At 35.6% G+C, this 15736-nt stretch overlaps 1 protein-coding gene across 1 annotated transcript; it reads right to left on the bottom strand.

Moving 5' to 3' along the window:
• Positions 1-13385: 13385 nt before the first annotated feature.
• LOC131641503 (probable UDP-glucosyl transferase 73B6) lies at positions 13386-14952 on the bottom strand. The gene has a single exon (XM_058911805.1). It carries the CDS (start codon positions 14905-14907, stop codon positions 13456-13458), a length of 1452 nt encoding a protein of 483 aa, XP_058767788.1. The 5' UTR covers positions 14908-14952; the 3' UTR covers positions 13386-13455.
• Between the last annotated feature and the right edge of the window lie 784 nt (positions 14953-15736).

Here is a 15736-nt window from a genome sequence, read left to right as displayed (position 1 = left end):
TCAAATGGAGGTAACAAATACTTTGTTACATTCATAGATGATTTCAGTCGAAAATTATAGACTTACCTGATCAAGAAGAAAAGTGAAGTGATCGAGGTATTTGTCAAGTTTAAATAAAAGAAAATTATAATAGGCCAAGCTGCCCGTCACATGTAAGTTACATGCATGCCGCTCGCCATGCTTCCTTTTACCCCTGTGCCGCTCGTCACAAGCTTGCATGTGACGTCCGTCATGCCTTAGTCACACCTTCTTCAACAAAAACTTAATTTAGAACCTTAATGTTTTTTTAGGTAATAAAGAACTCATATTCATTTGCAAGAATGATATGACACAAAGAAAAGAAGATGAAAAAAACAACAAATTTGTGAAAGTTTGACAAATTAACAAAGATTAAGGGTATGTTTGGATGAAAGAAGAAATTAAGAAGAGAGAAAAAAGTTAAATAGGAATCTAACGAGGGAAAGCAATGCTTATCCTATTGATAGGTATATTTTTTTTAAGGAGAAAATTTGCTAATAAATTTTTACAATATCTCGATGCACCTGATCTCTTACACACCACACGAAATTTTAGTTTTGTCCCTGTTTTGATAGTGCACTTTCAAAAGCACTTCATTTTTTTGAAAAATTTAGTTTTTTCCGTAGATGCATCTAAAAGAAAAAAACTAATTTTTTTTTTAAAAAAAATGCTTTCTGAAGTGCATCTACGAAGGTGGAAGGTTGATCTTGAAGGCTCCTATGTCTCAAAATAGAACCTTAAAGATCAAACTCGATGTGATGGAGCACAAGTGCCTTTTGACTGCAACTAGCAGAGATGAATGGATATGGCACTATAGACTAGGTCATCTCAACTTCAAAGATATCAGAGACTTGAAAAGAAAGATTATGGTTTAAGGACTGCCAAAAATCGACATTCCAAACAATGTATGTGAGGAATGTGTGCAAGCGAAGCAACACAAGAATAGCTTCAGCAAGGATGCAGGAAGTAAGTCGAAGGCCATTCTCAAAATCATATACTCTGATGTATGTGGTCCTATCCAGGTGGATTCAAATGGAGGTAACAAATACTTTGTTACATTCATAGATGATTTCATTCGAAAATTATAGACTTACCTGATCAAGAAGAAAAGTGAAGTGATCGAGGTATTTGTCAAGTTTAAATAAAAGAAAATTATAATAGGCCAAGCTGCCCGTCACATGTAAGTTACATGCATGCCGCTCGCCATGCTTCCTTTTACCCCTGTGCCGCTCGTCACAAGCTTGCATGTGACGTCCGTCATGCCTTAGTCACACCTTCTTCAACAAAAACTTAATTTAGAACCTTAATGTTTTTTTAGGTAATAAAGAACTCATATTCATTTGCAAGAATGATATGACACAAAGAAAAGAAGATGAAAAAAACAACAAATTTGTGAAAGTTTGACAAATTAACAAAGATTAAGGGTATGTTTGGATGAAAGAAGAAATTAAGAAGAGAGAAAAAAGTTAAATAGGAATCTAACGAGGGAAAGCAATGCTTATCCTATTGATAGGTATATTTTTTTTAAGGAGAAAATTTGCTAATAAATTTTTACAATATCTCGATGCACCTGATCTCTTACACACCACACGAAATTTTAGTTTTGTCCCTGTTTTGATAGTGCACTTTCAAAAGCACTTCATTTTTTTGAAAAATTTAGTTTTTTCCGTAGATGCATCTAAAAGAAAAAAACTAATTTTTTTTTTAAAAAAAATGCTTTCTGAAGTGCATCTACGAAGGTGGAAGGTTGATCTTGAAGGCTCCTATGTCTCAAAATAGAACCTTAAAGATCAAACTCGATGTGATGGAGCACAAGTGCCTTTTGACTGCAACTAGCAGAGATGAATGGATATGGCACTATAGACTAGGTCATCTCAACTTCAAAGATATCAGAGACTTGAAAAGAAAGATTATGGTTTAAGGACTGCCAAAAATCGACATTCCAAACAATGTATGTGAGGAATGTGTGCAAGCGAAGCAACACAAGAATAGCTTCAGCAAGGATGCAGGAAGTAAGTCGAAGGCCATTCTCAAAATCATATACTCTGATGTATGTGGTCCTATCCAGGTGGATTCAAATGGAGGTAACAAATACTTTGTTACATTCATAGATGATTTCAGTCGAAAATTATAGACTTACCTGATCAAGAAGAAAAGTGAAGTGATCGAGGTATTTGTCAAGTTTAAATAAAAGAAAATTATAATAGGCCAAGCTGCCCGTCACATGTAAGTTACATGCATGCCGCTCGCCATGCTTCCTTTTACCCCTGTGCCGCTCGTCACAAGCTTGCATGTGACGTCCGTCATGCCTTAGTCACACCTTCTTCAACAAAAACTTAATTTAGAACCTTAATGTTTTTTTAGGTAATAAAGAACTCATATTCATTTGCAAGAATGATATGACACAAAGAAAAGAAGATGAAAAAAACAACAAATTTGTGAAAGTTTGACAAATTAACAAAGATTAAGGGTATGTTTGGATGAAAGAAGAAATTAAGAAGAGAGAAAGAGATGACAAAGAGTGTGAAAAGAGAGAAAGAGATCTTAGGAAATGGGAAAATAGAGAAATAAACCCAAAGTTTGTTTTTAAAACAAAAAGAGATCTTAGGTAGGGGTGTTGATTATACAAGGGAAAGGTTTTAAGCACCCCTCATATATGTGGTACTCCACAGGAACCGTTTTGAAAATCAGTGTTTATTAAAATATATCGTGTGCGAAAGAAAAAGTTTGTTTGAATTTTAAAATAAGCTCAGCAAAACATTACATCTTGTGCCTACATACCTCCTCAGTGCAATGGAGAAGTCAGAGCTAATGTAGTTCCACTTAAAAGGGACAAATTTTAAAAGGAATAAACACGTTATCACATAGGAGAGAATACCCAGCCATTGATCTTAAACATGAGAACAGGTGGATTCTTTGCATCACAAATGAAAGAAGGGCTCCAACTTGGATAAAATCAACAAGTATGCCACTAGATCTCTCAAGTGGAAAAGATTCTATCATATCAATCAATATCAAAATCGTGGGGTATCGTAACTCACTACAACAATTAATCGTGTCTAAACTTTTGAAGAAAAGCCATTAAGGGCAAAGGATATTTTTAAGAAATATTTTTTAAAAGAGTTTGCAAACATAAGAAGGTTTTGAAAAAGGGAGATGATTTTGAAAATCTTGTTAGAACATGAAATATTCTGATCATATTTTGTAGTTTTGATGATAACATTATATATGAATTTTGTATAAGACAATGCGGTACTCTAATAGATTACGTTTTCCATTTCAGGAAAAGTATAAAAGAGTATGCAACATTTCATTCTTAAGATGCTCTCACCTAGATGTTCTGGATGGCCACATCAAAACATGACCTTGAAGACATCAGAAGATGGTCTTGAAGTTGTCAGAACATGCATATGAGAAGCAAGCTCTGAAAGGTATCACGCTCAAAAGAACTTCTAAAGTCTGAAGCGCTGAAGTTCTGATCTGCACCAAACGCTGGAAACTTTAATGATCAAAGCAAATCACAAAGTCTGATTCCAGAACATAAGCAAATGATGAAAAGCTAGAAAGGCTAGTCTGTGTGTCTGACAAAAGGAACGTTGGAAGTATGGCTACAAAAGGCAAAGTCAGAAGGAGCAGTTAATGCAAGGCTCGAGGCAGTTGACAAAAGCATAAAACATTAAATGCAGCATTGTACTGTTTACGCAAAGCATTAAATGCAGAACTATTCAACGGTCTCATTCTCACGCCTATAAAAGGAACAAGTCTGTCCAAGAAAAATGCTAGAGCTTACGTTATAATTTAAAACACACAAACTATGATCCTCTCTCACGCAAAAGCTCTAGAACAAAGCAACCAAACTTCATCTTAAAGCTCACATACTTTTGTATACTTAGTGAGATATAGAAATTAAGCTTAAGAGAAAAATCACTTGGTGATTACAACTTTATTAGAAGCAACTTTAATCTCTTGTATTTGATTATATATTAGTAAACCAAAATTCCTTGAGTGATCAAGTTGTGATCTGTAGACTCAAGAAGACTTAGAGGTTGATCTAAGTGGAGAATTATTGTAATCATTTTTTATTAGTGGATTAAATCCGTAGTGGAGGTAAATCACATGTGAGGGTGGACTGGAAGTAGTTTGAGTTCAAGTGAACCAGGATGAAAATAATTGTGTTCATTATTTTTATTTTCCAAAAAGAAACAACCCTTATTCAATCCCCCCTTTCTAAGTGTTTTCACTCCTTCAAATCTAAGAAGGGGAGGAGATGAAAGGATTATCCTAAAGCATGAAATAAAAGGTTAAGGAAAGAACGATTTGACCAAAATAAGAAGCCAACACTTGACATTAAGAGTCAAGGTAGATTTCCCATCCTTTAGACTACCAACACTAAACCAACGCATTACCACTTGGGGATCCAAATGAACTTGATTATCCTTAAGACAACTTGCACCAAGCCTTTGGAATACAATATAAACTTTTGACAAAAATCGGACAGAGTAATGGTTGTGTACAGATGAATTCCTTATCACAATGCCTTGGAATTAACCATCAAGGACTTTCGACGAAATACCTGCATACACAAACAGACAACAACCCAACGCCAGACGGAATAACAACAGAATAATAAGGTCCAGAGGTGCTAAATCCAAAAGGTCCAGGTCTCCAAAATCGGGATAATAACCAATAGTCCATAGAGAGCCTTAAGTGTTTTTTATCGTTTTAAGTTGTTTATTAATGTCTTAGCACAAAAATAGAGTATGGTCCAAATGGACAAAAGGAAAATAGAGGAAAAATAAACAAAACGTCCAAATGGACAAAGGAAAAATAACGGAAACATAAACAATACGTCCAAATGGACAAAGGGAAAATAACAGAAACATAAACATGATGAATGATAAAGGCGAAAATAAAAGAAAGGATAAAGCAAGAAATATAAAGAGCAATATAATAAAATTTGGAAATTAAAGTCAATTGTTAATTGTTAGCAAGATGACCATCTTGAAACTTGTCACGTATATCATCAAAATGTTAGTAATGAAGATTGATGGTGAGTGAATGATGATCTCGGATTTAAATTCAATGAAAGTTTATCAGAAGCTTAATAAAATCATAGCGACTACACGATAAACTTCCATAAGTCTTAAATTAACTGCATACAATCTCTGCCATATTGGATCATTTTATTCGGGACACGAAATGTTGCACTATGTTAAGTAGATCGCCAAGTGACTTATGTAGAAGTCACCCTACAACGAGGCCGGTCAAAATTTTTTGTGCTAATGCATGCGAGAGAAACGATATGTCATTCGTTTTCAATACTGCACGAAAAGAAAATAGGTAGTGGTCTCATCTTCATCTAGAATCCAAAAGAATTCAAATGATGTTGAATATTTTCATCGACCAAAATAAAAAGAAGAAGAAAGATGGAATTATATTAAGATAAAATCACTCAAACTATCATTAATATCATTCATCTAATATTATGGATTTGGTTCTTTCAAACCTATCAACATCCTAGACCCAATGATATTAATGAAGTAGAGGGAGAAGAGATACTAAAAACAAGTTTAAAAAGGCAAAAAAATAACATTCTGTCAGCTGCAAATAGATTTGCACAGAGTGTAAATCGATTTGCATAACTCAGATTTTCAAATTCTGCGCAGAAAACAAATGTGTAAATTGATTTACATAAGATGCAAATCGATTTGCATTGCAAAGTTTTTCAAAAAAACAACAAATAAAGAGAGTAAAACTTGTTTAAACATAAAACCAAACACCTTGTGATCTTGAATACAATCATGCACGAAAATACCATCAAATAGCATCAATGTAGCACCAAAGGTGCATCACACACAAACAACAATGGATCACATCTTGGAATATGGAAATGGATCAAGAATTTACCAATTAGAATCAAATCTCTTCAAGCGCAACCACTAGAACACAGTGAAATAGCATAAAACGAAATTATTACGTCATAAGTGGGGTGTGCCGGTCGGCACCCCTTCTACTACACAATGCTGCCCGTCTTGGGCTACACTATCGACCGTCGTGGTTCCATTGCCAAACAGCAAGGCTCCCACCATTTCCTCATTTTGTTCCACTTCCCTCATTTCCACTACGCATAGAATTTTCATTATTGTTTCAAATTCAATTTCTACTTCCTACACAGTAATCTATTTCCTATTACTAAATCAATTTCTCTTTTCCATTGACATATTCTATGAACTCAGTATGCAATTTAACAACAACACAATCAAAGGACATTTTTATAGATTCAACAAACAACAAACCTAATCATGTTAATTTATTAATTGACCCAATCATACTAACCCATAATAATAAGAATTCTCCCCCCTACCTTGGTAAATTTGGACTTTTTCATCATAGCTCTAAGATTTTCTCCAAAAGAAATCCTTTCTAACATCATTTGGAGACACACCTAAAAACCAGTTCGTAAATCTGCTTATCAGACGAATTTAAAACCCTCAAAATGAAAATCGCTCCGGTCAGAACTTACTTTTACGAGTCAGGAACTCTGTGACCAAGTATCGGAATGATCCAACAGTTGGATTGAGATATACGTCTGATTTGCCAAGGTGGTTTTCTACTGAAACTTGCTGCAAAAATTGAGGCTTCCTCAATAATTTTTCTTCTTCCCTGAGGTGCTCTTCCCTTTGAGCTTTTCTCTCTTCTATTTCTTCTTTTTCCCCCAAAATGAGTTATGATTCTCCAACTCTAATCTCTATTCTTACTATCTCTTATCTTAATGGGCTTAACCCATAATCCATCTATTATGTTATATTCTACCACTTAGGCCCAAATCATTAGAATCTCTCTAATTACTTAATTAAGCCAAATAACACAAACACACACATAATTAAATACTTAAATAATAATTATATCACATAATAACTAAATAAATAAATAATTATTAAGTACATCAAATAATATAATTACTAAAATAATAGCGAATAAAATCGGGCTGTTACAGGCATAATCTAAATCCAGTTCCATTATTGTACACGAATAATATTTTCCAAAGATTATTTCAATTTTCGTTTTTAGCATTATCTCCGGGTTCTATTTAATTGCTTTTCATTTGTTTATGATTGTTTCGATACCATTTATGTGTTGTTGTCCCGTATTGTTATAACCAAGCATAAATTAATTATTGTTTTCAAAATCATGTTTCGTTTCATGTTTAATAACCATAATAGCATGTTTATGTTTAAAATCATGTCCGGCTAAGTCATTTGATACTGGTATGTGATAATCGTCGTCCAAACAGGATTTGGTAAAAATTGGCGTTAACTTCTATAAACTATTTTTCTGGTTTTAGTTTCTAATTTTAAAATTAAAAGGCTAAAAACTCTTTTTGGTCCCTTATGTTAACCTCATGGTTCATTTTGGTCCCTTAACTTAAAAACGTATCATATTGGTCCCTTAACTCTTCAAAAGGTGTCATTTTAGTTTTTTTGTCACATTAGCGACGGAAAAACTCAAAAATCTGTCACTAAATCCGTCGCTAATATGACAAAAAGGACTAAAATGACACCTTTTGAAGAGTTAAGGGACCAATATGACACTTTTTGAAGTTAAGGGACAAAAATGAACCTCGAGGTTAACATAAGGGAGCAAAAATGGTATTTTGCCAAATTAAAACGGTTTTTGTAACGAGAGTAAGAAGCCAATAAAGGTTACAGTTAATAGAGCGACAATTTGAGATTTTAACTGGATAGTAGAAACTAGGCATTAATCCTAAACACAACGAGAGCACTTTAAGATTAATTAGAACTTATTAGTTTCTAAAAATTACTTTTAATTCAAATGAGTGAGAGACAACAAAACATTATGGTTTAAGAGTATAGTCTGAGTCAATAGCACAACAGTGTGAGATGAAGTCTTTTAAATTATTATTTTCAGCTGAAAAGTATTTTGACACATTTTACACCAACATTTTACCGAGTCGCCGAAGTATGATGCGAGTTACATATCGGTGTCTCGTTATTTAATATTACTCCTAAAATTTTATTTCCTCGTTTAAATTTTATTTCTTGTTTTTGCAACTAAAAATCCTTTGCGATAGCCTTTGATTTACAAAGCAATAGTAGATAGCGGTAGGTTGACTATTGGTCTCTATGAGTTCGACAATCTTATATATTACTTCGATATTTCTGTGCACTTGCGGACGCATCATTCCCATAAATATTTAAGGGGACATTTATTAGATACTGTTGCACCCCAAAATTTGCCCATCTTGATTTATTTATAATTGGCTTAAGCTTTTGCATTCATGTGCATATTTCCATTAAGGCATTAACATGAATCATACATTTATTAAATTAATAAATCAAGCAGGAGATAAAGGATCTTGTTGACTTGGAAGTATCTATTGCTTTGGGACTTCTTATTGCCATTTAAGGGCTATCCATGGTGAATACCTCACTCAAACTGAAATTAAGGTTTTGAATCATGAGCACTACGAGCATATTCTTTGGAAAGGTTCATTGGGTTGCAAGTTTATCTGCTTCAAAATTTTGTCAATACTGAGTGCCAGAGTTCTACCGTTGGTTTAATTAAATTTGCAACTTGAAGCTTAATTCAAATAGAAAAGAAAGTTTCGAATTCAAATTCATATTGTGATGGAAATGTACGTTGGAGTCTTGATTTGTATTCGTGGCAATTACCGGTTTTACCCTATGAATCATTCAAGGTTCTTAAAGTCGAAGCTATAAATGAGAATGTCATTCAAGTTTCCGCCTTGATACAAGTATTACTGGACTTCCATTCCAAAAAAAAAAAACATTCAAGAAGCTTTCTAAAGCATTCAAGTATTTGTCCAAGTTTACAAGAAAGAAGGTGTTACAAAAGTACAAATCATTTATCAAAATTCATTACAAAATGTCCAAGTTTCAAATAAATAGCAAAAAGGAAAACAGTTCGGCACTTGTTCTACACTTTGGTCCCTATGCAACCACTTGAGCGGGCTTGATTCATATGACATTCTTGCTTCAACGAAACGATCCTTGAGCATCCTGTTCCGACTACTCCAGTCCCACATAAAGCCATCACTGCCTGCACACAGTCAACATTCAAACCGGGTCCATTTGATACTACGGCATAATTTCAGATGAGAAAAACAGAAGCACTTGACAAGTAACTGCTAAGGATCTTGCACTTGGCCTGTTGCTAACAGCATCCTGCAAAACATTCAACAAAACCGGTTCAGCCCCATACATTCAATCCAAACCCATCAATGAAAAACCAGAAAATCCACCCTGCATAAATAAGAAGAAACCAGCAGCCATGTTCATAACTTAACCACAAATAACTCTCAAAAGGCAGTTACAAATTCTAACATTTCCCAACAGAATTCTAACCTCATAACAGATTCCAACTAACCTAAAACCCTCACTGACAGAATTCAAACTATACCTAACTGATTTCTCTAACCAATCCTAACCAATTCATAACAACTTCTAAAGCCTATAACCAATTCTCAACAGAATTCTAACCTATAGCAGAAACAGAATTAACAGAAAATCAAGGAGACCTCACCTTCAATCCTTCAACAAATCTTCATCATCTTCACCACTCTGCAAAAAAATCACTTCTTCACATTCACCCATCATCTTTCAGACTCCACTTTCATCATTCATCAACCATTTCTTCACTAACCACAAATCACCACCTTCATCCTCTTCACTCGGTTCTCATCTTCATTCTCATCTCTTCTCTCCACCATTCTCAATTCTCAATTTTGTCTCTTAATCTTCAATTCGCATAACTTCAATCGATCCCGCAGAGAAATTCAAAACAGAATCAAACTTTTCATTTTGCACAAGATTCATACAACAGGAAGAAAGAGTTGAAGCCGAAGAAATCATAGATACAGAGGCATACCTTGAAGCTTCTTGGAGTCGTTCCGTTTGGAGACACAAAACCGACGTCCAACGTCTTCAATTTCCTCAGAAAAAATCAATTCCTTCTTTCATCTTCAATCCACCATAAGCTTCGAGGAAATCATCAGCATCATCAATCTGCAATTGTGCGAAGAACAATATCCAATTCAGAAACTCCTCACATCTTCAATCTGAGGTATCTTCATCGCATCCTTCATTAGTCAACATCTCCGTCAATTGCAACATCGAAGCGAGAAGAGGTCGTTGAGAGACGAAGAGAGGCCGAGATAGGGACGTTGTTCTCATCGGCGAAGATTAGCGGCGGTGTTCGGAGCTTTGCTTGGGATATCGATCGGAGAAGAAGAAGAGAGGGCCGCCGCTCGTGAAAGAGAAAAGGGAGAAAAGCTTTTCAGAATTTGAAGCGACATAACTCGTAACCCTAATTCCCTTCTATTTTCTTTTTTATCCATTTAATTGTTTTTTTTTCTAATTATTATTCTGATTAAGAAAATAAAATGGATCAAACAAATCACCTTGGGCCCGAATCATCATGTACACATCTCTGAGCCCATAACATCTTTTTTGGTAACCTGAAAACTCAAACAAAAAACCATAATCTGGGCCGAATTGCTTCATCAACCCCCCTGTGGCCCGTCACTGCCATTTTTGGCTAGGGATAATCTGTAACAAAAAAGATCTTGCTGGGCCAACATCCTAGGCCCAGCGCCTTTGCTATTCAGCACCTTAAAATCAGTTTACACCCCCTGTTTCCATTAATATTCTTATTAGTTTTTTTGCCATTTCTTTTTAGTGAATAAAAGCTATTTTTTTCCTATGAATTTTGAGACTTTAACATAATTTTTGACATAAAAAATAATCACAAAAATATTAGTTTAGGCTTGTATTTTAATTCTTTTGCTTGATTAGATTTCTTGCTTTTGTCATATAAAAATCATAAAAATAAATAGTATCTTTTAATTCAATTTCACACTATATTTTGAATCATTCATGTTTGGTGCTATATTTTCAAGTCATTATTTTAGTCAATTTGTGTACTAATTTTGTACCATTGTTTACTTGTAATTTTTACTTGTAATTGTGGTTTCACTTGTGTGTTCCTTTAGAATTTTAGGACCCATAATCCATGACTTTTAGGTTAGTCTTCCCTTTGAAATCCTATAATTTAGGTAGACTTTAACTTGACAATTTAGGACTTAGAATCATCTTTTAGTTCATATTAGATTAGGTTCTTTTCCTCTTTTCTTTTCAACTTTAAAACATTAATAAAGGACGACGCGAATCATGCTAATGCCTTTTTTTAGTGTGAAAGAAATGATTGGGGCGTAGGCCCCGATGTATGTTCTTTCCCACTTAGCGGAAGAGAAATGATTGAGGCGTAGGCCTCGGTGTATTTCTTAACCGTTATTTAGAGAAACGATTGTGGCGTAGGCCTCGATGTGCATTCTCTAATTATTCAAAAAACTGTATTTCATTTAGAGAAACGATTGTGGCGTTGGCCTCGATGTGCATTCTCTAAATATTCAAAAAACTCTTTTTATGGCATGATTCAAGTCACAAATTAATTTCCCTTAAAAGACACCCAACCAAAAACACTTCAAAATATCTAATAAAGGCTCAGAGCTAATCAAAGTGAGGAAGTGATGCGATGCCTTGTAGTAGGTTTTCGTCCATCATGGAATCACACATAAAAGACACAAACCAATCTCTTCTCTCTCTTGCCTCCGAGGCATTCTTTCTCTTGCCTTCAGGGCATTCTTCCTCCTAATCGGACACGTTATTTCCGCTCCATTCCCAGCTTAAGACTCCAGAGGTCGAGCAGCGGAGTGCGAATGTAACTGTTCAACTAAAAAACACAAAAACAAACAAAAACTAAAGAGCCGAACTACGGCGCTCTGATTCCTGAAAAGGATACGTAGGCATTAGGTCGCGGGGCCTAAGCGAGCACAACTATTTATAAACCTTATTTTCCCCGTGTTTCTTTTTCATTCATTTGCATGCATTCCCTTAGTAATTAAGCTTTAGATTTATAGTACACACCCTTTAGATAACAACAAACATAGGTGGATACCATCGAGTACGATGGGCGTGAGGGGTGCTAGTACCTTCCCCTTGCGTAACCGACTCCCGTACCCTATCTCTGGTCGAAAGACCTTTTCTTATCCTTTCTTTATTCTAGGTTTTCCGATATTCCTTTCCTTCTTTGGGATAAATATATTGGTGGCGACTCTGTTCATCATTTCGCGAGCGTGCGACAGATACTGCCAAAGATAAATTATAGCAACGCTTGATAATCGTCCCCAAAAGTAGTTTAGGGAACATTTGCGAGGTGTTGCGAGAATTGTCTTCGCAACACACACAAATCGTTGCCTGATCTTTTTTTAGGAAACAATTTACACATATTGCCTAAAAAGTGTTGCCAGAGACAATAAATGCTGTAAGGAATGGTTGAAACCCAATATGAGGATTACCCCACTTCAAGAAAAGCCTTTTCCAGGATACCCTTCTTAGCAAAAACCGACATAGTGGAAGATTATATGGACCCTTCCCATGGAGATGTTGGATTTGTATGATTCCCTTTCACGTTGTTTTGCAATTTTTTAGCCATATTACGCTAATGTTCTCAAATACAGAGAAACAAAGTATCAAGAGGGAAAAAGACAACTGTTTAAGAAATAGGAGAAAGGAATGGTCAAAAATGAAATGACTCTAGTTCTTCTTAGGCTAATGTTCTAAGGTTCCGAAAAGAAAAATGTCTTATCATGAATCACATCCCTCACACGCAACACTCAAGCGCTTCAGTTCCCAAGGAAATAACCCTTGAGTAGAAGTTTGAAGTTACAAACGATAGAAGCACGAAGTAGGGATGATCCGAAGATGAGGTGAAATTCTCCAAACCATTACCTTCTTATTCAAGCGGGAGTGCTTGGGGCTCTAGGCCGACCATATTCTCCTCGAACCGACCACCTCGAGTTAGACCGTCAACGAGCCACCACCTATCACACACCTACACGGTCATATTCCTAGAATATTCTCCTTACCACAGGACTACCCTATACCTCACTACAGAAGATCTATGCGCTAGCCACATCCAACGATCCTCTCCATTCCACACTTGAAACATAGCAAGCCTGTTATTCTTCCCCTCGATATATAGGGAATGACGCCATTTTAGGTAGTAAGTTTCAAACACAATATAAAAACTCTCTATTCTTTTACATACTGACTTGAGCGTCAAAATGCTAACCTTGCAGGTACAATCCCGCTCCGCCGTATTGTAAGCTCCTTTCCACTGCAACTTCCATAATTCTCTCTCTATTTCTTGTCCCATAACAGAATAATAACTAACAAAATCCATTAGTTACTCTTTAATTTAATTTTAAAATAAATAAATATTAAAAATAATATGATGTCCAACATTCACCATGGTTTCATTTCAAGTTTATTTTAATGATAACAAGTATCTTATTAATTAGAAAACATTGAAGAAAAGTTGAAAACTACAAACAAACTAGTTTTGCTCTACTGATTTAAACCGTACCACACTTTCAAGATAATCAACCAGTTTAGTAAGACAATTTTGTGACGATCCACCTTCTTGAACAGCTTTCCAAGCTTTCACCTTCATTTCTCTAGCCCTTTTTCTTATCTCTCCACCATCACCATCACCATCCATCAAACTCTTCACACCCTTCTCAATCCTTTCCCTACTCACCACCGTCTTCTTAGCATCATAAGGTGACATACTCCACTCCGTTGCACCAACCTCCACACCAATACAATGCACCTCCGTCACCAACTTCTCGTTATAATACTGATCTCCGAACCCCGGCATCGTGATCATCGGTACCCCGGAACTTATCGCTTCCACCGTCGAATTCCAACCGCAATGCGTCAAGAATCCACCTATTGATGGATGATCCAATATCAACGCCTGCGGAACCCAATCCTTGATCAATAGTCCTCTATTTCCATCCTTTGTTCTCTCTACAAAACCTTTTGGTAACCAATTATCATCCTCTTCTCCTTCTTTTCCATGCACCACCCAAAGAAAACTATGCTTCGAAGATTCGATTCCGAAACCTATCTCCTTAAGTTGCTCATTCGATAATCGACATAAACTCCCGAAGCTAATGTATACAACCGAACCTATCTCCTTTGTGTCGAGCCATGCGAGAGTCTCGTGTTTATCATTAGAATTAGTATTACTACTAATTGGGTTCTTCTCTTTGGGGTTTTCCACCATGAGAGAAGTAGGTCCTACGTGCCAAACCCTACGTCCGGTGAGATTCTCATAATATTCGGTGTAACCTTCGTCGAGTTCGGCAAAACTATTTACTATAACGCCATGCGAGCCTTTTTCTGCTTCGACCAGTGACTCAGTGACCCTAGCGAAGCCTGGTGATGGTTTAACAGGAAGTGTAAGTGGATGAGGAAGGCCGGGGATATGATAAGGTCCTGAATCAGAAGCAAAAGCTTCAGGATGAGATTTTATAGCTTCGATGAGACAAACATCGAATATCGAAATCGGGTTAAAAACAAGTCTCGGGATTCGAAGGTCTTTCGATGTTTGTTCACTCCACGTGAACATGATATCAGGGATGAAGACATCAGGGGGATTTTGCTTCATGAAGCTTTCGATATCGGGTTTAAGGAGGTGAGCAGCCATGGCGATTTTGCCGGCGGTTTGGTTATCGGAGGCGGCGAAGAGATTTTCGACGCCGGGTGGGAGGCCGAGCTGGGTGGAGGGGAAGTTGATGAGGCGGATGGTTATATCGTAGCCGGAGGATATGTCTTGTTGGATTGTTTTGTTGAAGAGCTGAGCGTTGGAGGGAGTTGTGATGATGGTAACTTGTTGGTTTTTTGAAGCTACTAAACGAGCTAGGTTGACGAGAGGGATTAAGTGTCCTTGTGCGAAGAATGGGAGCATGTAGATTTTCAATGGCTTTGATTCTGACCCCATTTTTCTTTTTCTTGGTGTTGGTTAGTAGTGTATGTTCTTAATGTATATATGTATTATGTAAGTAGTGACTTACACTTATCTAAGGCACAAACAGTTCATATAATGGGACAAGGAAGGAAGGATTAAAATATGTTGTAATTGAGAAACGCGAGCTACTCGTTCTATCGTTGCTTATTGTTTTAAAATCATAGCTCGTGGACTGCGTGGAGATTTTTTTAATTGACAAAAATTCCTGATTATTAGAAAAATAGAATAGAGTTATATTTAAATTAAAATACATAAAAATTATTTCAATTTTCAACTATTTATTAATTTTTAAAAATAACTATATAAGTTAAATTTTCAAATATTGTTTTTAATTTCAATATGGGCCACCTAAAACTAACTTTATTGTGCCTATAATTTCATTTTTGGTGATTGGTGATAATTTAGGAGGTATACAAGCATTCTAAAAATCTGTTACGTTTTCCATTTTTACCAACTTTTTTGTTTCATTTACTACAACTTAAGCGAAGGACAATATTAGTAACATAAATTATTTCATGATCTGAATTTTCAAAGAAAATGATATATGCTACAATCAAGTACATAACATGTGGATAGTGATGAAAGTATGTAAGCATATTTGATATTTGACATGTATATGATAATGATAAGAACCTTTTGGGATTTATATCACCATTACGCTCTTGTTCACTTCCTCTATTTGTTACCATCTGTTTACATCGTATCATATCTTTCTCAATTCTAATGCATCTATTAAAACTTGATTGCATATTCCTAATTTCTACTATTAAAGTATTATTCTGTTAATCCTGCCTAATCACAA

Source organism: Vicia villosa, unplaced genomic scaffold, assembly GCF_029867415.1.
Source record: "Vicia villosa cultivar HV-30 ecotype Madison, WI unplaced genomic scaffold, Vvil1.0 ctg.003790F_1_1, whole genome shotgun sequence".
NCBI classification, from domain to species: Eukaryota; Viridiplantae; Streptophyta; class Magnoliopsida; order Fabales; family Fabaceae; genus Vicia; species Vicia villosa.
This window is presented reverse-complemented; position numbering and strand designations above follow the sequence as displayed.

Excerpts from the sequence above, each read along its gene's own strand:
- LOC131641503 (XM_058911805.1), bottom strand. The coding sequence starts at position 14,907 with ATGGGGTCAGAATCAAAGCCATTGAAAATCTACATGCTCCCATTCTTC.